Source organism: Corythoichthys intestinalis, chromosome 17, assembly GCF_030265065.1.
Source record: "Corythoichthys intestinalis isolate RoL2023-P3 chromosome 17, ASM3026506v1, whole genome shotgun sequence".
NCBI classification, from domain to species: Eukaryota; Metazoa; Chordata; class Actinopteri; order Syngnathiformes; family Syngnathidae; genus Corythoichthys; species Corythoichthys intestinalis.
The window spans coordinates 26,464,914-26,491,929 of NC_080411.1; the positions used below are offsets into that span (position 1 = coordinate 26,464,914).

Genomic DNA, 27,016 nt, shown 5'->3' on the forward strand with positions numbered 1-27,016 from the left:
GATCGCGTCGAGGCTTGGACAGAGAACTGGCTCCATGGACTCACGGTTCAGTCCGAGGAAGGATGGGAAAAAGTGGAAACTATCTTGCGCCAGGTGACGGAACTGTCAGGGCAGGTGACTAAACTGTCGAGGCAGACTGCGACCATCTGTGTATATAATGCGAAATCGTCGCATTTCGAGCATATAGAAACAAATGGCGCTTCAAATTTTACGTCGGGTGTCGAAAATTCGTTTGTCATAGCGACCGTGTGTCGAGGTACCACTGTACATTTGGTCTGGACTTTTTTTAATACATTCCTTTTCACATTGCAATTTGAGCAAGCAACCAAGGATTTGACAACAAACTTACGCATGTACAAAAATCATTCAATGATTAGACGAAACGGTCTGGGTGAGATAACACGTTAAAATAAGGAAGTAAACAATCACTGAGCTCCCCAGTACTTCAAACGTGCTCATAATTATTTGTTTTATCCAATTACAAGCATTTGTGGGACATTTGGAGCATCCCAGGCCTTAGATGCCAAATTCATTTTACAAGGACAGTAGACATTCCGCTCCTAATTACTCCATGTTGAACCCCAACTCATATTAGCCGATGTACTACTAACCACGGACTGTGATGCTAAACAAACAGCATTTCCTTGCTACTGAAGCCTGTTACGTGCAAAAAGGTATGAGATTTCTGCTATGGTCCGGACCATGCTGCGGTGGCTTTCACACCTACAGCAAACCGCACAATGGTCCGCTTGGAAGCGAACAGAGACCACCTCTCCGGCGAGGTCTCGGACCGGCTGTTTGGTCCGCACCAGAAATCGCTGGTGTGTATTCACACCAGCTCAAAAGGTGCACACCACAAACTTTTAAGTTTGGTCTGGAACAAATGGAATGGTGTGAATACGCCCAAAGATCAAAACTTTTAGGAGTCAAAATTAGGACAAAGACCAAGACCATGGTTTTGAACCAAGAACAGTTTCTAGTGCACAACATGGCCTGAATGATAAATATGAACATTTTTTTTCCAATTAAAGTAAATGGAATCATCCTTAGCCTGAGACAATGGTGACATGAGGACTGATAACTAATGAGACCATGTACGAACATACTCATCTCTCAACTGATTGTAACAGGGAAGTTGAGTAAGCTAAGCTGCCATAATGAGCTCCATTGTGGTGAGCATTTGTGTGTGTATGCGTCCTTTGACCCCTCCGGGGATAATTAAGGACACATTTTACCGTAGTTTGTCTTCAGTGTGGAGCTCGGGGGCCTGTGGTGCATGCGCGCATGCACGTGTGTGCTGGACAGAGAGAGAGAGTGAGTGAGTGTGAATGCACGCTAATGTCCCCCATCTAGTTCCTTGTCCACACTGACCCAAGCTGCCCTCCATTTGTCGAAAACTAGTGCTTCTGGGCTGATTGGTCGTATCACTTTCACTCACCAGCTCATACACACGCAGGCACACGCACACACATTTTGAGGCCTAACCCTCATAAAGGTGCATCCTTGGGGACTCGTCGTGAAATGTACTCTCGTTTGCGTGTGTTTGTGTGTGTGTCTGCTTTTACTCAGCTGTTTCCTGCCAGAAGTCTGTGACGGCCTACCTCTACGCTTCGACTCTGTTTAAAGCTACTTTTGAGTTTATGAAATGACCTAGTGAGAAACACTGACTGTGGACGATGTCATCAGAAGGGAAAAAGTGACAGAAAAATGGATGGTACTATAATTTGATCCTTTCCACACCAAATGTACACCATCATCAGAACAAAACAACATGTTGAAATGTTCTTTCCACTGGTATCCAGTGTTTGGGTTCTTTCTAATTGGCCTGAAAGTGTAAAATGCTGTAGCACAATTTCATTTAAATGTTAAATAAACATGACTTTTATACAAGCGATGTTTTTTTCCCTACTGTCTTGACTGTATGAATATTGCCTTTCATAATGCTTATTTCCTATAAGAGTGCACAAATTTATGATGTGGTAAGACCTTGAAACAGAAAACTGTAACATACCATATTTCTTCAAATATGCATGCACACTTTATTAAAAGTAAATACATACTACAATTTTCAGACTATAAGCCGCTATTTTTTTCCCTCATTCTGAATCCTGCGGCTTATAGTCCAGTGCGGCTAATTTGTTGATTTATTTGGGCTAATATTTAACACTTTTTTTGACAGCGGCGTCATAAGACTGCCATAAAACAGTCATATAGATATGACATGACATTATCATAGGTATTAATGAATGCTTATGACAAATGTCAGTCAGAGTAAGAGGTAAGTGTCATCCGGCAATATTATGTCACTAACTCCATTTTGTCCAGCTCGGATCTTTTACATCCATTCAAAATTAAGATCATTTGCCGGATCACACAAAATGACATCCGTCATAAGCATTCATTAATACTCATGGCAGTGTCCTGTAGAGCTGGGAATCTTTGGGCATTATAAAACGATTATTGATGCACCCCCCTCCTTTTAAAAAAAAATATATATATATATATTTATTTATTTATTTTTATAAATGTTTTGTACATTAGTTCCAAAATTGTTCAAAAATCCTCTCAGGCTAAACCAAACTACTATTTCAGTATCAAGTTAACATATAGCAGTAAACAAATATACAAAAATAACAGTAAATAAAAAACTCCAGTCCCCATTCTGTAACAGCAGCTTTAAACTACATTCAATTAATTTAATGTTGTGAATCAACTGTTAAAGTTGTTAAAATTGCTCCCGTCATTCCATAATTTCCCTTTTGTCTACTTTCAACATGTGAAACTTTTAAAACTATTTTAAAGATAGATTCAAGTCAATATGTTACCGATTTAGGAGTATTTAAGATAAAAAGTTAATTAGGTTTGCTTGGAAGGTTCGCTACAACAGCCTTGCAGGGAAGTGTACTGCTTTAAGATGGCGGCCGTTTACTAACGGCCGCCATCTTGAAGCAGCTTTTTGTAGATGTGCTGCTCACGCTACCGAATCAATGATCCATCTAGTCCTATATAAATGATATCTACCATTATGTGGATGACGTACTTTGTAGCAGCTTTTCGGCAGCAGTCAGGTATGTATTTGTGTTTTTTTATCTCGTGGCATGAGTTGAGCTAGAGCCGTGAGTTGAGCATTGGCATTACCCGAGGGGCCGGGTAATGAGAAGCATGATGTTTAGCTACTCTCGCTGCGTTCTTCCTCGTTGCGCCCCGAAGACCGCGCGGCGCGCTGAGTGTGTTGTACTTCCACTTTACTTGGCATATTTCAATAATCGGAATTTGGATGTTTGTGAATCGTTCTCGAATCTTCCACGGCCGAATCGCGAATAATCTAAGAATCGGAAATTTTGCACACCTCTAGTGTCCTGTCATAATTATAATGGTCTTAAGACAGTTGTATCGTGTCACTGTCAAATATAGTGTTACCAAATACCATAACTAGCAATTGATGAAACAACTGGGACAGTAACTGAAGAAATAGTTAGCAAAGAACATGAATTTTGATTGTTATTTACATTTGTAGCACCGCAGTGCATGCTAGGAGGCATGTTGGACGACAACAGTATTGACAGCAGGTCGCAGCAGAGGTACACTGTCTCCCCCAAGGGAGCCGTGATGGCCTAATGAAGCTTCTTAAAGCAATGAAGCTTTGCAGCCAATCGGCTCAAAGCTTCATATGTGGTTCATCTGGTCTTATGATGCCTCTGTCAAATAAAGTGTTACCGGTTAATATCTTTTGGTGTAAATATCCCATCATATAATGAGGATAGGTGGCACCTCTGCTGCCACCTGCTGTCAACACTGTTGTCGTTCAACATCCCTCCTAACATGCATTGCAGCGCTACAGATGGAAATAACTCAATTCTCAAAAAGATAAAACATTGTTTCACTGATTTGTGAACGTCAGAGGTCCAATAAACAGGCTTGTGTATTTTTTTATTATTTTTTTTTAATTTGTTAGATTTTTACTGTGGTACTGTGCATATGTCACAAAAAAGACTGAGTGTACGTATGTGCTTGTAAAAGTAAAGCTCAAAACTGCATATCATCCTTGGATGTTAAGAGGATTATATACAAAACACATTTTCATCTTTACGAACACAAGAAGAGAAAATAAGCTGGGCTCCCACTATTTACAGTTCGACAAGTTGTATTTTATAATTATTTATTCCTTTTGCTCCTATGTGGTATTTTCAAAGTGTGCCTTTACTTAAAAACTGGTCTAAGGCAAAGGCAGACTGAAAACCTGTCTTAGTAAATGATTACAGGTTACAATCCTCCTTGTCCACTTTACTAGGCGGGATCGATGTTTTTGCAGCCAAAGCAACAAGACTCCTTACAAGAAAAATACTGTCTACCTTAGATACAGATCAGCCAATCAAGAAACATGGACGCCAACACAAACCTTGTCTGTTATCTTTTGTCTTGACCCACCCTGTTTTACATCTTGTCTCTTATCAGAGTTAACAGCTTGTTGCGTAGTTACACAGGAATTCTGAGTTTAAAGCGACATTTCTGAAACCTTGCAAAAGACTTCAAACAGCAAACAAGCACAGTTCTTTTTTGGACCACAAGCTGATAAAAAGGATGGTTTATTGGAGCTGCTGCTTTCTAGAAAGAGCAAATAAAGTCAGGATTTATTTGGGCCCTAAATGTTTATGGGGCCTCAGCTGCTGATCTGTGTTTTAGTCCAAGAGGAGGGTGGTTTGCAACACAATTTGATCCATAAAAATGAACGGTATGCTGCCATCGATTATTTGGCATGATTTATTTATATTAATGGACAGTTGATTAATTAAAAGAAATAAAATTATGATTTAAGGGACATATTATAGTATACACAGGGAGTTCTCAGGTTCCAACGTAATCGAACTGCGACATTTTGACGTTACGACACCAACGCTTTGTCTGCCGTTTCTTTTTAGCTAGTGCATAGTGCTGGTCTGTGTTTGTGCGCCAGGAGTAGCTTTTCCTTTTTTCACATCATGGCCCTAAATAAGAAAGCTGGTTCTTCAAGCGATGCTTGCTTGTTCAAGCTAAAGAAGAGCAATGCAGTTTAACATCATAGAGAGATGCGGGAAAGTAGAGACACCAACGAACAACGAATCGGTAAAAAAACGTAGCATGAAAACAACTTGCTCGCGCTACACCCTTTGGCAAAAGCAGTTGTGTTTAGACTGGCCTTACGTCACCAAGAGTTAAAGTCCGCGAAACCAAACGACCTCTAGTCCATGTAAGGTCAAAATAAATTATATAACTTTAATCTTGTAATACAACTTCAATCTCCTAACATAGACTTCATCACCTATTGACGTGACACTTCATCATTCTTTGCGTAACGCCTTATCAGAGGGGGCCGAGCTTCATTTAGTAATAGCCGAAGACGGCACACGCTCATGTCGGATTCAAGCTTGGATTTTTGAAGAACTACGAAAGCTGTACCGCATACAAACAGGAAGGATTGTCTCAGGAGTGATTTGTTCGAGGATTCAAGGTAAATATTACATTTTTTGTACCATGCATGCGTGATTGAAGCATTTATTCGCAGGAACTTTCTTCTTTGTTTACACGTGGAGGCGGCTAATTTTTGTAACTGACTAACCTCAGAGTTGGCAATATTTACGCGAAATAAATCTACCTGGGCATTTTTTTGCTTTTAACCAAGCACTGAGACGGTTTTGCGTCCATATCTATAAAGAATTCAGGTATTTAAGCGTTAATTCACATGAATTTTCACCAGAAAAGATTTGTTTACGCCAGGCGGTCGATAGCCTCATTCGCTAACAGAGTAGCATTGTACTTCGACAATATACGTAAAATAAACGCTAACTTCACGGTTTCTTTGCTTTTAACCAAGAATCGAGGCGGTTTTACGTCCATATCTATAAAGAATTCGGGGATTTAAGCCTTTATTCACAAGAATTTTTGCCAGAAAAGCTCTGTTTACGTCAGGCGGCCGCTAGCCTCATTCGCTAACAGAGTAGCATTGTACTTCGAAAATATACGTAAAATACACGCTAACTGCACGGTTTCTTTGCTTTTAGCCAAGAATCGAGACTGTTTCACGTCCATATCTATGAAGAATTTGGGGATTTCATTCACAAGAATCTTCGCCAGAAAATATGTTAAATATTGCTATTGATCCTGAAAATATAGGCGATTATCTCTGCATTTGGTGATTTTTGTGCATCTAGTGTAAAATCTGAGACTTTTATAGCCATTTTAAGTTATGTTATACTTATATAAAAATAATTAATCGGGATTTTATAAGGGAACGGCATTTTTTATATGCCGCTCTTCATGTAGACTCAATTATGGCTAAGGTAGGTGCCTGTTTTGGTTTTAGGTCGGGAGCAGCTTTGGTTGTGAAAATATTTTAATTTGGAGTTTTTGAAATTAGGCCCCCTACAAATCAGCCCCGTTTCCCGTGTCTTGTCAATAGGTTATGAAGTCTATGCTCCTAATGTTACGGCAAAAGCAATTTTGTGTTCACACAGACTTTACATAACCAAAAATTGGTGCGCATGCTTCCTCATCAATAGCTCTCAGAGATCCCCCTCTTTCTTCTCCATCCAACTCTCTGCAATAATGGTTAGTATAACATCTTATTTTTTTTCATTTTAATGTATGTTAGTTTACTGTAGTCTAAGTATTTTGATGTAAATTTTGAGGAATTTTATCGGTGAAATCAGATTTGTGCAGAGATTCGATTAACGTCACCATGGAACTCATTCGTAACTCAAGGACACCATGTACAGTGGTACCTCGAGATATGACGGCTTCGGAACGTGAAATATTCATCATACGAAAAAATGTTCAAAGCTTTTTCACTTCATATTACGAAAGAACACATATCGTAATTGATAATTCCCACTCACAGCAATGCAATAATGTAACTATGTTTGACTGAAAATATGAGCAAACGAAATACACACACCACAATGTGTTGGAAAATGCCCATATACTGTATATGAAGGGAAAAAAAAGAATATAACTTATAAGCAATGCTTTGTCAAGGCACAAACAGCTAGATGAAATAGCAAACAATGTCTACCCAAGTTTGCTGGGCTTGAATAGTCATGTGATAACATCTGTAGAATAAGCTGGAACCTAACAAACTAGTTAAGCTAGTTAAACTAGTTAAGCACCACTAGGGAACAACAAAGCACTACAAATACAGGCAATCAGAGGACATGACAGCAAATTTAATATGGTGTTTATGTAGTTTATGTAGAACGAATTAGGTGATTTACATGTAAAAACAAATCATGATACGAAAGCCACTCCAGAAGGAATTAATTTGCAATATTTTGTTTGAACCTCTGGTTGATGAAGGGTTAAAACTGGACTGATGCTCATCTTGGTTTTGGTGCACTACCATAGGTGAGAACTAAAATACAAATTGCACTAACCTGCTCCAAAGGCAAAGAAGAAGCTCTTGTCTGTGTACTCCTCCAGAAGGGCTTTAACCCTTTTGCCCATCCGTTCATTCCTCTTGTAGATGAGTTCCTGCCTGAAGTAACTGTCTATTTCCTGGGCAGTCACCTGCTCGCTAGGCGGCAGCGTTACATTATTGAAGTTTGGAACCTGTAAATGACAAGGTATTGTTTGATAATGTTCATCAAACTACAAGTACTGCAGAAAGGATAACATCGTGCTCACTTTTGAAATGAAGTTTTATTATCAAAGCAGATCCACTTCCCAGAAAAGCTCAGAGATGGTGGCTGTATTGAGAATAAGATGAAGTGGAGGGGTTGGGGAGGTGGTTTGGTGGGATATAAAGGTTGGGCAAAGGGGTTAAGGGTTACTTCAAAAGGTCAAGGGCCGTGTCATTGCAACACTCCATGGGGTGAAAGGGTCAAAATGACTCTTAGCCTATTAACTAGAGGGACCCCAGCTGATAATAAGACCTGGGCAGAGATCCTACAACTGCATCACACGTCGTTCCTGGTCCATGCATTTAATCCATAACAAAGTCTGATTAACTCATAACCAACATAGAAGCAACTTGCTTGTTCATGGATGGAAATAAGATTTACCTGTGAGGTGTCATGGTTAAAGATGATGGAATTCAGGTCTCCACAGTTGTAGTGCCTGATAAGGTCTTCTGTTGTGTATGGGACTTGAAGGCTACCAGCTCTTAACGACTCCTGCTGTAATAAAGTCTGGTTGAGGGCAAAGATTACCTAAAGTGAGAAGAAGACAAACTAAACTTTAATAATTCTGGGGGGAAAGTAATACTTTAGCAAGTGTACAGTGTACTACAGTAATTGTTATAATAATGCATTCGATTAAAGAGTGCATTTTTTTTTTTTTTGTGGGTACTCAAAGACGCTTTACATTGCATTATTTTATTCACTCTGCACTTGAAGGTGGTAAACCACTACTGTAGCCACAGCTGCCCTGGGGCAGCCCGACAGAAGCAAAGCATAAAATCCGCACCATCGGCCCTTCCAACCACCATCAAACACTCGTTCTCACATTACTTTCACACAGACAATCACAGGGTGAACTATCTTGCCCAAGGTTACAACGACAGTGGGCACAGGTTGGAGCAGGTGGAAGCTGGAATCCAAATCCCGATTCTTCCAGCAGTGGACCATTCATTCATTCATTCATTTTCCATGCCGCTTAATTGCGCCACAATCGCCCCAACTAATATAACACTCACAATACCACTGGTCTTTCCCATTGTTAAATCAATGTGACTTCAAAACTCGCCATTTTGTGGGGCCACATCTTTAAATGTGGTAGTTATGCTAACGGTTACAATTTGGTATGGTATGGTTATAGTTCCATTAATTTGTTCCAAAGGCCAAAAACCTACACTAAATCCTTAATAAATACTGCTGGTACTATTAAAAATGACAATTAAACATAGCAAAACAAATGTTATAAATAAAAATCGGAATAATATAATAATAATAATAATAAGAATTAATAATTATTCCTGTAAATAATGTAACGAATTGGATTCTAATATGGCGGACACCTTTTGCTGTACCTGCTGCGGTAGAGATAATACATCCGTTTTCTTGAGAGCACAGTCAACTGTGGAGGACAATGGGTGTTTTGTGTTGGATAAATTCTTAAATAAACGATAAAAACGTCACGAAGCTGGCGATTTCCTTGTCGATGTTACCAAAATAATAATTGTCACCTTAACTTATAAAGACTGGCGAACGGTGGTCGGAAGAGGACCGTGGAGCTGTATTGTTGAGCCAGTTCACGGATGCGCACCTCATCCTCATATTTTTCTATAATTTGCATCTTCATTTCAAAGGTAAGCATCACTTTTTTTCCTTGTTTCACCAACTGTACCAACTTTTTTGAAACCTTTGTTGAGTTCTCACACAAAAAAATCCGCCGTGCGTTCGTTTGCGGTGCAGTCATGTCGTCGTATTTCGAGCATGTCGTCCGATGTAGAAACAAATGGCGTGTCAAATTTTACATCGGATGTCGAAAAGATCGTGTGTTGAAGCGATCGTATGTCGAGGTACCACTGTAATTCCATTCATTCGTTCCACAGCTCAAAAACTTCTACTAAATCCTTAATAAATACTGCTGGTAATATTGCAAATAGCAATTACACAGAGCAATACACATAAATTATCAATTAAAAATAGGAATAATTAAGGTAGTGATAACAATACCTGTAATAATGTAACGAATCGGGTTCTAATGTGGCGAATGTGTTTTGCGTGGTGTACCTGAACACACCACATGGCTGACGTGGCAGAGTGAGAGAGGAATTTTTACTTTCACTTTTCACGTTCAGCTGCAGTGGACAGAAGGCATGTTGTGTTGCACAAATTCTGAAATAAATGATTAAAAACCTGATGAAGTTAGTGATTTTTTTGGGCAATGTAACAATAATAATAATTGTCACCTTAACTTATAAAGACTCTGGAACGGAGGAGATAGTAGACTTTCTACGGCCGTATTGTCGAGCCAGTTCATGGACGCGCACACCACACTCATATTTTTCTATCATTTCCATCTTCATCTCAATGGTAAGTCTCACCTTTTTCCTTTTTTTCACCACCTACACTAACATTGTTGGAACCCATGTTGATTTCTCTCACAAGAAAATCCGATGTGCATCCGTCTTGCGGGAAAACAAAGAAACTGCGGCGCTGTCATAAATCGTCGTATTTCGAGCATGTCTTCGGATGTAGAAACAAGTGCCGAGTCAAATTTTACGTCGGATGTCGAAAAGATCGTGTGTCGAAGCGATTGTATTTCGAGGTACCACTGTATTTCAAAATGCTGACAAATGAATTTTCCAAATTTACATTGGTCTATACATACCTGTCAAACACGAGGCCGATGGCAATCTTACAAATAGTGACGTATGCTGTTACGAATTGGTGACTAATCTTACAACATTGTATATAGCGTGCAATATGAAACAAAAAATAAAATTCAATTTTTAAAATAATATGAATTTATTGGTAATATTGTAACATCTAACCTGGTGCAATCAAAGAACAATCAGTATCTTCAACTACGTCATGATTACTAACATTTAACAGTGACTTTTGTTATCATTGTATGTAGCACCTTTGGCAATTTTTATCATGTCTTGATGGCTGCACTTCATGGCACTTCAGCTCGCAATTCTGTTTGACTTGAAGGTAGTTCGTTAGTGTGTCCAACATAAATTAAAAGGTCAACTGATAAAATTAACTTACCGATGCAATCTTTGAGTCGGGGAACATTTCTTTTGCTAATTCTGAGAAGTGATCATCAATAGTTGCGGGAAAATTGTGTTCGGCAACAAAATTGGCAGAATAAAATCTCCGCTTTCGTCACTTTTCATTCTGCAGACTTCCTCTTTATGACCAGTGTTGTTGATCTTACTTTTAAAAAGTAATTAATTAGTTACAAATTACTTCTCCCAAAAAGTAATTGAGTTAGTAACTCAGTTACCCGAAGGTCAGAGTAATTAGTAACTTGGCAAAGTAACTGGTGTTACCTTTCATGTTTTTTTGTTTTTTTTTTTCATTAAATAAATAAATATATAAATAAATAAATTTAAAAAATAAAAAGTAAAAAAACATAGTAACCTTTGCAATGTTTGGAAATTGTTTAATATTGTGAATCAACGGTTAAGGTTGTTAAAATTGCTACCGTTTTTGCATTAGTTCCCTTCTGTTTACTTTTGACATGTTAAAGTTCTAAAACTGTTTCATCATTTAAAGATAGATTCAAGTCAAGATTTTGCCGATTTAGGAGTATTTTAGATAAAAAGTTACTTAAAATCGCTAGGAAGGTTCACTACAACAGAGCCTTTTTGAGAAGCCTACTGCTTCAAAATGGCGGCTGTTTATTAACGCCGCCGTCTGTCGTTTCGCATGTAGTTCTATAAGCATTTGATATCTAGGTGTAGATTGTAGGCTGTTGGCTACAGTCAGGAAATTTTGGAGCCAACTAGCCTAGCATCGCATTCGCTACAGTGTCACAACACTCTTCTCTCTCAGTGTCTCTGACTTTTCTTGCGTCATTTAACCAACATAGTAACGCATCGTGACGCACATTTTTCTCGTTGCCGAAACGGTGACAAAATCCGAACGGAGGAAAAAAATACCGTAATGCACAAAAAACGTACAGATTTTGAACGTACGGCGTTTAAAAATCAGTGCTCACTTGCACAAATTACGCCGAAACTGTACAACTTGACAGGTATGTCTATAGTTTCATTAGATTCTGATAAGGATCATGGGAGTCAGTGCCATTTAAGTAATGGCAATACTATCCTCCAAGATATAACTGGACATTCTATGAGAACTAGACAGAAAATAACTAAAACATTATGACCTGCTAGTGATAAATGAGGGCAATGTAATCTGGAGAATTGTGCACCCATGTGATGAGTTGATGTGAACTTGCCCCAACAAAATGATACTTCGTCCTTTAGATAATATCCTCCAGCTGTAAAGTGACAGTAACAGGTGATTCCAGTAAACCCTAGACATAGGCCTACTTCACGTGTCAGTTTGTACTGCGAGCATCTCTAAGCTCTAATGCTGCCGAGATTCTGCTTTCATGTTTGAGTGAAATCAGCCAGTGATTTGTAAGAAGACCCCGGTGAGCCTGCCGCCTATGGTCAGCGCTGAACACAAAACCAGGCACACTGAAGGTCCGCGGGTGTGCGCCGGCCCTTCTTAAGAAAGACTGAAAGCACCGCTCACCTCTGCGTAATGCGCATGGTCTCTGATCTCATCACCGCCACACACTTTCACAAAGAACAGGAACATGAAGTTGGTGGGAACATTTCTTTAAAGTGAAGATGTTTGTTTGACAGCTGTGGAATTAAGTTGATCTGTCCACAATATCACTGAATGCTTATGCAATTCACCGTGCACACTCTTGCTCCAAGCTTCTGTTTTGTTAATGTTCTATCCTTCGAGTTCCTTCGATGACACTTTTTCCCCTCTCGGCCGCCCCTTTGTGGGAACCTCGGTAGAGCGGCGCAGAGGAGGGCAACATGGAGCAGATGCCTTCTTGTCAGGGGACAAAGAACCCCTCGGTCACCCTGTCCTCTCCTCTCCTTTGCGCTGCCTCCAGCTTTCATCAACCGCGCATCAAAGTGGCGCTCTGCATATGAAAAGGGCCTCCGTCTTTATGCCACGCAAATTAGCCTATCGCCGCCCCTCCCCGACTTCATTTCACAAAAACACCCTCACATCTGTGCCACGTCCGTGAAGGAAGGCCCTCATCTGCAGAGTCTCCACTCTTTTCCTCAGCTTTCGCCTCTTTCTCCACTAGCCGTGCCTTTCAGCCCCTTAAATTATGGCTGTGAAGGGAGAAGGAGGGTGACAGGGGGTGGGGGTGCTCAGTCTTGGCCAGATAAAAAGGATGGCAGCTAAAAACGGGGTAGGTTTGGAGAAGGAGTGAGATTGAGAGGAAGCAAACAAACATGAAAGTGAAGACGGATACAGAATCAGAAAGAAAACCCTAACAAATGATGTCTTTGTTTCTCCCAGTGATTCTATTACTTGTGTTGGTGCACCCTGGGTCAGTGGGTGCACTTTCCCACTCCCGCTCCTTTCATCAGGTCCCCCCGATTCCTTCTTCTCATCCATAGCTGCCCCCAGCTCGCGCCCCTACAGCATGCACACACAGACACACCCCTCGCTGATATCAAAGCAAACGGAGCCAATGAAAGTCAATAATTGTTCATTGTCATGGTAATGGTCCCTCTTGTTGAGATTGAGTGGGGTGGGAGTGTGCATGCACAGCAAACATCACACTTGGATTCCCACATGCGGAGATTTGGAGTGTTCGGCGCTTAAGAAAAAAACAAAAAGGACTCTCGCCCCTCTATCTCTAGAGTTATAATTTACATTTTCCTGAGGAAAAGTTAGGTCCAGGCTGTCAAATTATGATCAGATTGAATTCACTCATTTGGATGTAGGAACTTCTCTTAGTTTTTAGACAGTCATGTTCAAAGCTTTTGTATGACATCATTACATCATTAAAGTGCAAGACAAGACATTGATCAAGCGCATCCCAGTGGAAAGAATCTCGTTTGATTAAGTGTAAAAAAAAAAAAAGAATTTCATTTGTCTTATATTGTCTTAATATAGCCAGAATTAAGGGGCTTCTGACTCAACAAGACGTGGAAAAACTTATGCACGCATTCATTTTCAGCAGATTGGACTTTTGCAACGGTATATTTACGGGTCTTGATAAAAAATCAGTCAGGAAGCTGCAGCTAGTACAGAATGCTGCAGCCATAGTCCTCACAAATAAAAGGAAGCTGGACCACATTACACTGGTTTTGAAATCTCTACACTGGCTTCCAGTGAGTCAAAGGATAGACTATAAAATACTACTGCTCATCTACAAAACGCTTAATGGCCTTGGACCAAAATACATGCTTGATTTGTTAGATTCCTATGAGACATCTAGACCCCTAATGTCATCTGGAACCGGTCTCCTGCATGTTCCAAGAACAAGAACCAAGCAGAGTGAGGCAGCATTTAGTTATTATGCTCCTCACCTCTAGAACAAGTTCCCTGAACGTCTGAAATACTGTATGCTCAAACAGTTAGCTCCTTTAAATCAGGGCTAAAAACGCTTTTGTTTAGCACTGCATATCCATAACTGTTTATATATTTCAATCTACTTGCTTTCTATTCCTCTTGTGCTTATTTCCATTGCTGATTTCAATTATTATTAGTAGTAGTAGTTTTTGTTTTACTTTTATTTATTTCTTTTTATTCTGTTTGTGATTAAAAGCGATTTTTAGGTATAATTTTATTTCCTATTTTGATTGTCTTGGTTTTTACGTTGTAGTGATTTAAATGTGATTGTTATGATCTTCATGTGGTTCAAAGCACTTTGAATTGCCTTGTGTTGAATTGTGCAATATAAATAAATTTGCCTTGCCTTGCCTTGCCTTGTGTGTAAAAATCGGGAAAAACTGAAATTGTCAATATTTCCCGGGAGAAGGCAAAACAGGCTTTATCTGAGTTTTAGATGGAGAAAGGAGAAGGACAGACATATTGCACGGGCATAGACTTCACTATCAGTTGATGGGACACAAGGCTCTGGGCTGATGCGTAGGGGCCTGTTTTCAAAAACTTAACTTCAAATATTTTCAAAAACCTAAGCCGCTACTGACTTGAAACCAAAATAGGCAACTCCCTTAGGCATATACAAGTCTCCATGAGCAGCGAAATCCAAAAAATTCAAAGTCGTTCCCTAATAAGATCCCGATTAATTATTTTTTCATACAAGTATAACAAAACTTAAAATGCCTATAAAATTCTCAAATTATACGCTAGATGCACACACACAAAAAAAATCACCAAATGCTGAGATAATATTAATTATTTTCAGGATCAATTCTAATATTTAACAAATCGTATATGTTTTTGCCCAAAATAGCAACTTAATTTGTTTTTTAAATTTAGTGCACGTTTTCAACAGCTAATAAATCACTCAAATTTCACATTAGAAACTTGAGCAAAGCATGCAGAATCATCTTAATTTTACCCAACAAAAGCAAAATTTGCATTTTTCTACAGACAATTGCAACTTATTTAGATTGAATTCCGCTATTGTCTAGAGATACAAATCCAACATGGCGGCTGTCACAAAACAAAGAGCTTTTTAAATTAAAAATTTGTGTAACTAAATGCTTAAATTGCGGAATTTCTATAGATATGAACGAGGTACAGTCTAGATTCTTGGTTAAAAGCAAAAAATGTGCAGTTATCGTTACTTTTACATAAATACTTCAGGCAAAAGTTACGGTATTGTGTAATCCAACATGGCGGCCGTCACGAAACAAAGAGCTTTTAAGTTGAAAATTCTTGTAAATAAATGCCTAAATCGTGGAATTTTTATAGATGTGAACGTAAAACAGTCTAGATTCTTGTTTAAAAGCAAAAAATGTTCGTAAAGATTTCAAGCCAAAATTACACAAATTTTATCCATTGATTTTTTTTCACAACGTTTCAAAGTGCATGCATGGTGCTATTTAATACATTGAATCCTCGACCAAATCACTCTTGAGACACTCCTGCCTGCTTGTATGCAGTAAAACCTTCGTCCTGTTTCTATCTAAATCCGGCGTAAGAACGCAGCATGTGTTTGAGTTTATCACAGTGAAAGCCAACTCAACGTTCTGCCTGGACCGGCCGCCTAGAGGAAGTCGTGGCGCAATGTCTGTGGGAGCTGTTTTGTCAACTGATGATGGAGTCTATGGCACAGGTACAGAAACTAAAACGATTATGTGCCAATTTTCTTAGTGTATCAGCATTCATTTGCTGTATGCACACATTGACTGCACTTGCAAGTGTAATTTTCTGTTTAAACATTCATTTCTGTAATCATAGTTCCTAGTAATGTATGATTTCCATATATTAAATTATTTAAGCCATGGGTGTCCAAACCTGTCCGCAAGGGCCGCTGTGGGTCCTGGTTTTTGTTCCTACCAATCGGGCACAGACAGTTTAACCAATGAAGTTTGTGCTAAAACAAGCAGCACCTGACTGCAATCAACTGATTACAATTGTGAGACCAGATTGGTGAAAAGATGGCATCTTGTTTTGTAGGAATGAAATCCAGCACCCACTGCGGCCCTATGTGGAATAGTTTGGACACCACTGATTTAAGCGATTACTGTAGGTCTCATTGTTAACATAATTTATTCATAGCATCTTTTTATATTTTGCATGAGGTACTGTAGTCTTGCTAAATCAAGTCTGTGCACAGGTTAGATAACACTGGTCTACAAGTAAAATTCTTTCTGGATAAAAGTAGTGACACTTTACTAAATTTGGGTCCCTAAAAAAAAGAATTTTGAGGTCAAAAGAGTCAATTGGCTATAGTTTTTGATATATATTTTCTAGCTGAAATGTTAAATCCAAGCAATATGGGGGAAAGTGGGTATCAATTGAAATTGAAATGTTTATTTCTGGGTAAGGATATCTACAACCCCTAGCAAAATGTACGGAATCACCAGTCTCGGACGAACACTTAATCAGACACTTTATCATGTAGAATAAACTCAGATAAAAAGCTTGAAAAAATAATGAATTATTTCAAAAGTGTGACTCTTTAGAATTCAGAAACAGTAAAAGAAATGAACCTTGTCAGGAGCCAAGAATCTGCATTGGATAATGTGTCAAGAGTCAAGAATCTGCATTGAACAAGGTGATGATGCTGGAACTTTTGTTTGGTGCTGTTCCTGTGAGATTTACAAAGATGGCTGCCTAAAGAAAACATCAAATTTCCCTAAGTCCTTGATGATATGGGGCTGCATGTCAGGCAAAGGCACTGGGGAGATGGCTGTGGTTAAATCTTCAATAAATACACAAGTTTACATTTGAAATTTTTGACAGCTTTCTTATCCCTTCAATTGAAAATATGTTTATTATTTTCCAAGATTACAATGCATCATGCCACAGAGCTAAAACTGTTAAAGCATTCCTTGGAGAAATACTCATCCAGTCAATGTCATGGCCTACAAATAGCCCAGATCTCAACTCTATTGAAAACCTGTGGTGGAAATTGAAAAAAATGGTCCACAGCAAGCCTCCGACCTGCAAGGATGATCTGGCAACAGCAATCAAAGAGAGTTGGCACCAAATTGATGAATAATACTCATCAAGTCCATTCCTCAGAGACTACAAGCTGTCATAAAAGCGAGAGGTGGTGCTACTAAATACTAGAGATGTGTTTTGATTGTTATTTCTTTGTTTGTTTATCACGATTCCATATTTTCTTCCTCAGAATGGAGTGATTCCTTATGTATTTCCCGGCACTTGCTCTATAAAAGTAACATTTACTGAGCACCACAATGTTTTTTATTCATTTCTTTTAGTGTGTAGTGAGTGAGTGCTCATCCGAGACTGGTGTTTTCATATATTTTGCTAAAGGTTGTACTTCATGTCTACTGTCTACCATTTCAGAATATAGTAATGATGTAGGCAAAAGCTTTGACATAATATGCTGTTTTTAATGTAATGCATTAATCCAGGTGTTTTGGAAGTGGACAAAATGCATCAAATTAAGAGACATTTCATAAGCATTAGAAGACACTGATGAATCCATCTCATGCAAATGTAGCAACATGTAAAACTATCTGTTAATGTATCTTTGTAATCAAACTTTAGCCAACCAGCACTAAAATCATTTTTCCACTCCATGTCACCACAGCAATTACAATTGAGCCATTTTTTCTCTGAAGCAGATATTTTCCAAAATTTTGTAGGCCAGTAGATGAAATACAGCTTGGGAGTATGGACCTTCACTCATCCACTTGTGGCAATTGCAAACATATTATCTCTTGCAATGCCAGATAGGAAACATGCACACACACGATTTTATATTATTGCTCCACCATGTCACCCAGTGCTACACCACAGATGAGAATGAATATACGAAAAGTAAATTGGTCCACCAATATCAAACTATTGTTTCTACTGTTTATCATCATTAGTGTTGAATGCACACCAGCTGATTACAGCAAAAGGCTGGTGGCACCCTGGACTGGACCCTAGCCAATCACAGAACATTTTCTTCCAATATAGACTTTTAATGCTGTACTAGTGTGTCTGTACAGATGTTTTTAGCTTTTTGCTTTCTTTCTTTTTTTTTTTTCTTTTTTTTTTAACTTGAGTATTTTTGGATGGTTTGTTTATAGCAGGGCATGCATGTAAACTATTTATTTTCAAAACCCTGGCAAACAAAATCAACACTGGATAACTGTTACAATTATCACTTTTGATTAAGATAAGAGCCTCCTTTTCCTCCTTACATAAAACTAAGGAATCCAGTTCAAAAGTTCAGTCAGTACATTACCCCAGTTTATGTATTGTATTTACTCTGCCTCACAGACATTTAAAAATCAAAGAAGTAAAAATGAATTTACAGTATATCAATGACATCAATAACAAGTTCAAAATTGGACGAACTCATTTTCGATCACATTGTGATGATTTTCTTACTTTCTAATCTAAGTGTTGTATTAGTGTAGTTGTTACAAATGAAGGAAACAAAGGATGTAAACGAGATACCTGGATTGGGTAAAGAGACACAAATATTCACACAAAAACACGATGAACCTTGGCCATTTCACAGTGACAATTGACTGTTTGCAACCTTGCAATCGTATCAGATTAACTAAAACCCACTCATGGAATGGTGTTTTTTTTTGTTTTGTTTTTATTTTTGCAAGTGCGCACAAGAGGGCGAAATGATTTGATTTACAAAAACTGCAAGCTCTCAGAAATAAAGCAGAACATTTAATGATTTGATTTCAAGTGATGTGAAGTAAATTGTTAAGTCTCACAGCTCCAAAGAACTACAGTATAGTATCAGAAACTTTGCAGGGGTTTGCAGAGGAGGGGCTTTGAAACTCTTTTGTGATATCTTGTAATCCTACGTCATTGCTTGGTAAACTCATCATAAGAACTTACTGAGAAATAAATCAGAGCTGAAACGATTACTCCAATAATTTGAGTAACTCGATTTTAAAAGTCGATCGAGGCATTTTCTCCGCCTTGAGGAATCGTTTAATTTTGGCAGCTCTAAGCATGACGTTTTGCCGGGACTACTTTTAATGCGGCACAACGCGTGGACATCACTTGCGTAGAGAAAGAAGAGAGAGGCGGCGGATATATTTGAATTATACCACGAATGAATATAGAGATAACGACAAAGAAGCAAAGAAAAAGGCACCAAGAAAAAGCAGAAACTGTCAAAAAGTGTGGGAGCATTTCAAGCTGGAGACCATCTCATGTACAGTATTCACAGTAAGGCAGCGCTTGCATAACACTACCCCCCGCCCAGCACCGGCTATCCGTGGCCCCACCAATGCTTCCACACCCCCAACTGGACCCAGGGACAAATGACTGCCCCCGAAAACCGGGCCGGGCGCCACAACGCAATTATTAAAATTAGGTTAACGTAGCGCTTATGAATAAGATTTAAGTTAATGCACCTTGCTAACGTAATGTTGGACCTGACTACTGTCGATGCTTGGCTAACGTGTCTGTCATACAAGCTTTATTCAATCTGGAAAAACACAGCGCTGTAGAGTGATGAGGATTTAAAATAAAAACATAATAAAGCCAACTGTCAATTTTAGCTCAGTAGGCATTGATGGATAAAACACCAGGTAGCACTGGTGCCTAATGTGCTCCAAATACAGCAGGTACCATACATTTATTTTGAACACTGCAAAAAATCAAAATCCTATCAGGACTTACCTAAAAAAATAGTTTGACACAAATGGAAATTCAACTAAACACGCGGGAAAAACACCTAACTTTTAAGTGACGTGTGTCATCAAGCGTAATGACTTTTTTAGGTAAGAAATAAGATCTTTAAAAAAAAAATCTTGAGTTTTTTGAGTGAAAGCAGTAAATTTGTTGGTTGTTTTTTTTTTGCATCTCACATGTGAGATGTAATTGTTGGCTGTTTTCAACAATGCACATCTAAAATAAAGACATTGATTCTCTAAAAATGATTCAATATCAGTGAAATGTTTTGTTGTCTCATATATATAATTGCTCTTTACCTAAAAAAAATATACGTTTTATGTTTTATATGATTACTCGATTATTCATTCATTTTCCATGCCGCTTTTCCTCACGAGGGTCGCGGAGGTGCTGGAGCCTATCCCGGCTAACTACGGGCAGTAGGCAGGGTACACAGCCAATCGCAGGGCACAAGGAGACATACAAACATTCACGCACTCACTCATACCTACGGACAATTTAGAGTGTTCAATTAGCCTACCATGCATGTTTTTGGGATGTGGGAGGAAACCTATTAATCGATGGAATTTTTATTAGAATATTTGATTACTAAAACATTGGATAGCTGCAGCTCTAAAATCAGTTAATCAATTTATAAGGACTTACCCCTCAAGTTGGTTACATCCTCACTAAGGCTATGTCTACACTAGGACAGATAATTTTCTCCATTGTATTTTGCCGACTATTTTTATATCTGTCCACATTACGTATATGGTGCATTTAAGGCCCCCCTGCTTCTGCAAGGTATGCTTGCATTTGTGCAAACTACACATGCGTAGAAAGGAGCAGCCTCATACGTTACCTCATCGCCCGCGCGGTTTACCTCTGAACCGGAAACTCATCACTCACCAGCAGCAAATTTCGAAATTACATACTACACCTTCTAGACTGTCATTATTTTGTGATCACTGTTTTTTTTCATGAATGCAATTCAACACATAATGAAGGAGCGAGAGTGAAAGGAGAGCACGCTCGGCTTTTACCAGCAGGCGCCGAGTTGTGATTGAAATAAATCTTTACAAAACAACGAAACCCTGACATAATTACTTGGGATGTTACAATCGATGCTTCAGTTGCGCTCTCACCACTTGGAAAATAACAAATAGAAGCATACAGTGTGGCGCTGCGTATATTTCCTGGAAGCCGCAACCAGGAGTGCTTGTGCATAACAGTGGTGATCCTGGAAATGGCGACAGTTTCGACAGGCAGAAATGTCTTGGAAAAAAATCTGATCGCGCGCTTCTTTGACTGGGGTTACCACGCAGGTCACTTTTCAGGGTTTAATTTTCCTCTACGCATTTTTATATACAGTACACATATTCGGTCGGCATTGAGTTGGGAGGGGTCAGCCCCACAGCTGGCTGATCAGAGACAACTGGAGAGACGAGCTATGTAAAAAACGCTCATCTCCACCTCACCCGCGTTGTGAGGACCCCAAATGGGCACTGAATTGAAGCATATTATTGAGACGTAGTTTGAAGGTTCAAGAAAAATGTACGGAAAAGAAAAGTAGAGCAGTAATGCCACGTCGTGATCGTCCTTCTCCGTTGTTTACGATGCTGTCATCCCGCACTAAAAATAGCGACGGCATGACGTCACTTCCTGAGTATCCGAATGTTGAACGGAGACAGAAGTCCATCTTAGGCGGCGCATAGGCGGCGGGTTACGTTACCCGCCTACATTATGCGTCTAACAACTAATCCGGATAATAGGCATACCAGTGTAGCAGACATGCCGTATAGCCCAATTAATTACACGTTTAAGGCCATTATCCTTCCTAGTGTAGACGTAGCCTAAATGTCTATTTAGTAAATCCTACAGTGATAGGACTTTGAACAAGAACTTTAGCAGATTTTTTTGGGAGGTATTCATATTCTGGCTTCTCTTTTGAATCATTTTGACTACCTTCATGTTGCCTTAAAATATCTTTTGGTCCCTAAAAATGTTTTAATCAAATCATACTCATTTCCACAGTTTCTACACTTGTGTCGTGAGTGATTATGTGGTCTGCAGTGAGCTTTAGCTCCTCTTTTATTATGGTTTGTCAACGGATGACTGTGAAGCTAATGGCTATCATGGTCCAAGTTTCATTCAGCAGCTTTTTAACTGACACTGTGTATTTATATACATAAAACTGTCACCGCGGAACACTTTCGCTTTCTCCCTGAAACCCTGGCTTTTAAACACTCAGACGCATATAAACACACACACTTGTCTGTTTAAGTTAGCTATACTGTTTCCACACTTTATCCTACATCCTTTCTAATCTTCCTGCCCTGGCCTCCCCCTCGACTCTCATAACACGTTCACGCAATGATTTCATTCCTACCCTCCTCAGCCCCCTTTTGATCAAGCACGTTCCCTCTCCTCATATGCCTCTTTCCATCCATCTCTCCCTCTCCCTTCCACCCCTCCTCTGCGCTTTGATCCTAAACATCCCCTCTATCAGCCAGCTCTCTTAAAGACATGACCCCTGCATTCCTCGGGTCACTAATGACCCCCTAACCGTGCGTGCATGAGTGTGCGCGTGTATTTGTGCATGCAAAGTGTGTGTACACCTGTGTAAGATTAGCTCTTTGCTCCAAGTGTACATGGAGTACGCCCACATATATGTTGCAATGTTTGTGTGTCTTTTGAAATGCTTCATCATTGTGGATTATTGTCACCCCTATGGAGTTGAAGGATGGCCTTTTTAGCTTTATTAACTTTTCACAAGGGGAAAAAAAAAAACCCTTCAACGAATTGGATGGAGAAAGCAACACAGTTGTGAGACTGAGAGAATAAGCATATTTGGAGTTAACATTATAAATACATAGTAGTAGATGGCCACACTGCATGACATTCTGTGGTTTTAAACAACCTAGTATACAATTTGAAGGATTTTGACTCATGTTTCAATGTCCACAGAATATTAATAAGGTATTAATTAGGGTTGTTCCGATCAAGTTTTTTTGCTCCCGATCTGATCCCGATCGTTTTAGTTTGAGTATCTGCCGATCTCGATATTTCCCGATCCGATTGCTTTTTTTTTTTTTGCTCCCGATTCAATTCCAATCATTCCCGATAATTTTCCCGATCATATACATTTTGGCAATGCATTAAGAAAAAAATGAGTAAAACTCGGACGAATATATAGATTCAACATACAGTACATAAGTACTGTATTTGTTTATTATGACAATAAATCCTCAAAATGGCATTTACATTATTAACATTCTTTCTGTGAGAGGGATCCACGATAGAAAGACTTGTAATACTTAAAGGATAAATGTGACTTTGTATATTGTGACTAAATATTGCCATCTAGTGTATTTGTTGAGCTTTCAGTAAATTATACTGTAGCCATTTAACTGTTCTGCCCAAACGCATGATAGGAAGTGGAACCATGACTGGGCGTAGTGGCACCAATTTATATATCTTCTCTGCGTTGGGAAATAACAGGGTGTTAAGAAAAAAAATCAACTACTGCTTTGCTTCCCCCCATAACTCTCCACGATATTTCTAATTGTTGAGAGAGGGATTGTAAGGCTTTAGCCAATTAAAAAAATGCTCCAAAGACTGCCAAAATTCACTTTACTCATTTTACGCTACGCTGCCTTTTAGCTCTATATATATTAGGTAAAACGGCGCCATTATAATTTGAACGCGACAATGCATGAGTACGTCGTGCAGCGCATGCGTTAATTGCTTTAAATATATCAACGTGATTAATTTTTAAAAAATAATTACCGCCGTGATAAATTTGATAGCCCTACTTTAAGCCAAAACTAAAGACTCTGGATGAGTGTAAGGCATTTTGTCTGTAAAATTAAATACAAATAGAAGACGATTAAAAAATACATATATGTTAAAAAAAAGGCAAGTCCGATATTTTTATGCCGATTCCGATACTTTGAATATGACGTGATCGGACCCGATCATGCCGATCGATCGGGACATCTTTAGTATTAATAAGTGTGTAAAATTCTGCTAGCTGGATCAGTGCACATGGAGAGGCACAACAAAATAGCTGCAATAGTGCAGGAACATCTGTAACCAGTAGAGAATAGAAGTGTCCAGATCTGATTGAGCCACACAACTAAGATTGGCTAAGAACAACAAGGCCAAGATTCTGTAAGATTTCAGCTTCCAGACTTACAAACAGCTAACGAACCGGACATTGCGGCGGTGAACAACGAACAGAAGAGAGTGAAGGTTATTTGGCAAAACCAGTTGAGGCAAACATCAGAAAGAAGGAACACGAGAAAGTGGAAGAGTACCACGGGCTGAAGGAGCAGATGTGGAAGGTGTAGGCTAGTGTGGTTCTTGTGTTAGTGAGGACACTCGGGGCAGTAACACTCAAACAGAAAGAGGGGCTCCAGGAAATTCCAGGAACAACATCAGAAGTCTCAGTCGAGAGGAATGAAATCCAAGAAATAGCTAAGATAAGGCACAGAACCTTAAAACTCCCAGGCTTCTGATAGAGGACCCAAACTTGAGGAAGATACAGATACCATTCAAGGAGGGTTAAAGGGATGCATATATATGGCGGAAAACACAGACAAGACTGAAAAAGCAGTTTCTGCTCTTGCACTCCTTTTTAAAAGAAACTGCTGTATTTTAAGCCAAAACAACTGTTGTGTTTGATAGAACAATATGTTTATAAGCAGATTCATGACGCATTAAGCCCCGAACTATTTTTAATTTGCCAGTTTTACCCTGGAAACCCCCATTTACAGACGTCACGCAACCTTTTTTGTTTCAACCCAGCCATGAAAACAAGGTAAGTAATTATATTTATAATTCAAAATGTCTGTCATTTTTAGCTCAGAATCATTAATTGATGTCTAATATTTTGTTTAAAAAAAAATACTTTAAAAATTATTCACTCGCATATTTTATTTATTTATTTTTATTTTTATTTTTTTTTAAAACCTGTCCTGTTCAGCTGTTTGAAACAGAGAATGGAAGTCTAAGTGCCCGGATTATGAACAGTTTTAATGTTTCACATTGAGAGTCTGACATACTCCCATTGTGATCATTCAAAATACCTTTTTATTATGACAAAGCAGCGAACAGGAAGGGATTATGGGGGGACAGAAGAAAAGAAATACAAGAGAAGAAGGAAAAGAAACACATACACAAACAACAACTAGAAATACATTGAACATCTAAACTAGTTACTAATATGCTGGTGCTATCGTCAGCGAGATGTATTTCCGGTTTACACCATGTGGGGGCCTATTGGCCAGTGAAAGAGGAGAATGGGGGTGGGGGTGTCTATAAGCCTATAAGCTAAGTGATTGAAAGGGGTAGAGTGTACACAAATCAGTTCTGTGATCTAGAACCCAGTAATCGTGTGAATCTCTTATGAGTGTAAGCCCGTTGGCGACCAATCCTACGCCGCCGCATCGCCAATCCCGGCACCGGGACCCCCAACCCGAGCATGCCCTACCACATCCATCAGCACGCAGGCCCCACCGGGCGCGCGACAGCCACGCAGACGGGCGGAGAAGCCGCGCGGGCGCCAACCCAGGGCCACGGCCCCCACCCAGCCAGCCCGGGGAGGGCACTCGCATATTTTAAACTTTTAAACAAATTCAACACAATGAAAAAAATGGCATCTTTAAAAAAGTCACGGATATCTACCTCATAACTATCGCTAAATTGTTTTTTTTTTTTGTTACTGTCGCATTTTCCCTGATATGTTAGATGATAAATAATCGGTCCAAACAAAGAAAAATTGAAAATAAAAATGTTTAAAAGGGTAAATATATGAATAAGAAAATCTCGAACACTCGATGTCTGTGATTTCTGCATCGCGACCCTTGTTATATTACCTTTTTCACCCATTAAATCCCCCAAAAATCCAGCTGTGGCCATTCACAGCTGTGTCTTGACACTCAGTGATACATGCAAAATGGAGTTTTCGGATCAAAACAAGGTAAGTACGCGATAATATCTCGTTAAAGTAATGCCGTCTGTAATTCTGCTCTTGCATGCTCTCACCTCCAGATAGGGTTTTGCTGTTTAAAAAACTTTGTTTTTTTTTTCCCAAAATGCCCTCCTGTCCAAAATTTTTCTTCCGCCAGATAATTGAGATTTTAAGCTTTCCAATGATGTATCACACATGCATATTGGATAATTTTGAAATTTGGCCAAATTGGGGGTCTCAGAGCGGAACTTCAAGTCACCTGAGTGTTTTCCGCCATATACTGTGTGTACATGTATTGTCACATGGGACAATATATATGTGTGTATGGGCCTGGTCACACTACAGACAAAACAATTATCGTAACAATTACAAGCACTAGTGTGCTATACAGGCTGTAGGCTGCCCTCTTCTGGCAAATTCCTAAACTACAGAAGGCCTTCTAATGACTAACTCCTAACTATAAGTATGCAATTAATCAACCAGCCCGATACAAGGAAATAAAAATAGGACTCTGAGGATCGATACATACAGTGGGGAGAACAAGTATTTGATACACTGCCAATGGGAAAACCCATTGAAAATTGGCCATGCTACATAGCTACCAAGTTTCCGACAATAAGTTCACAAATGATCACAGATTATTAGGACTTCAAAATTAGATTCCACTAGAAGAAAAACAACTCTCACTTATAGGCCTTCAGCCAGTAATTATCAGTGTTGTTAATAACGGCGTTAGAGTATAACGGCATTACTAACGGCGTTATTTTTTTCAGTGGTGACTAATCTAATGAATTACTTTTCTCCTCTTTGCAATACCATTACAGTTATTGAGGGTGGAAAGGTGTGCGTTACTATACGTTACTACGTTGGTTGAATGACCCAAGAAAAGTCTGAGAGGCACGGACTCACGGAGAGAGCAGAGCCGGAGTGGGGAAAAGGGAAGGATAGTTGTGACGTGGTTGCAAACGCTATGCAAGATGGCTCCATAATACCCGACTGTAGCCGATAGCCTAGAAACTACGCCCACATGATGTGACGGTAGATATCACATGTAGATAGAACTGGGAGCGAAATGACAGAGTCGGCGGCGTTAGCACATGTATAAAGAACTACATATGAAATGGCGTTAGTAAACAGCCGCCATCTTAAAGCAGTAGATTTCTCAGGAAGGCTCTGCTGTAGAGATCCTTCCTAGCAAACCTGAGTAACTTTTTATCTGAAATACTTAAATCGGCAAAGTCTTGACTTGAATCTATCTTTAAATGATGAAACTGTTTTAAAACTTTCACATGTCGAAAGCAGACAGAAGGGAACTAATGCAATAAGG

At 39.2% G+C, this 27,016-nt stretch overlaps 1 protein-coding gene across 1 annotated transcript in view; it reads right to left on the reverse strand.

Annotated features, from left to right (window-relative positions):
* The window catches only part of trabd2a (TraB domain containing 2A), a 127,872-nt gene that overhangs the window by 52,214 nt on the left and 48,642 nt on the right, over positions 1-27,016 (reverse strand). Inside the window, exons 3-4 of the mRNA XM_057819448.1 lie at positions 8,034-8,180; positions 7,407-7,581 (exon numbers count right to left, since the gene is read on the reverse strand). Of these exons, the coding sequence (XP_057675431.1) occupies positions 7,407-7,581; positions 8,034-8,180 (322 nt within the window). The remainder of the gene's footprint in view (positions 1-7,406; positions 7,582-8,033; positions 8,181-27,016) is intronic.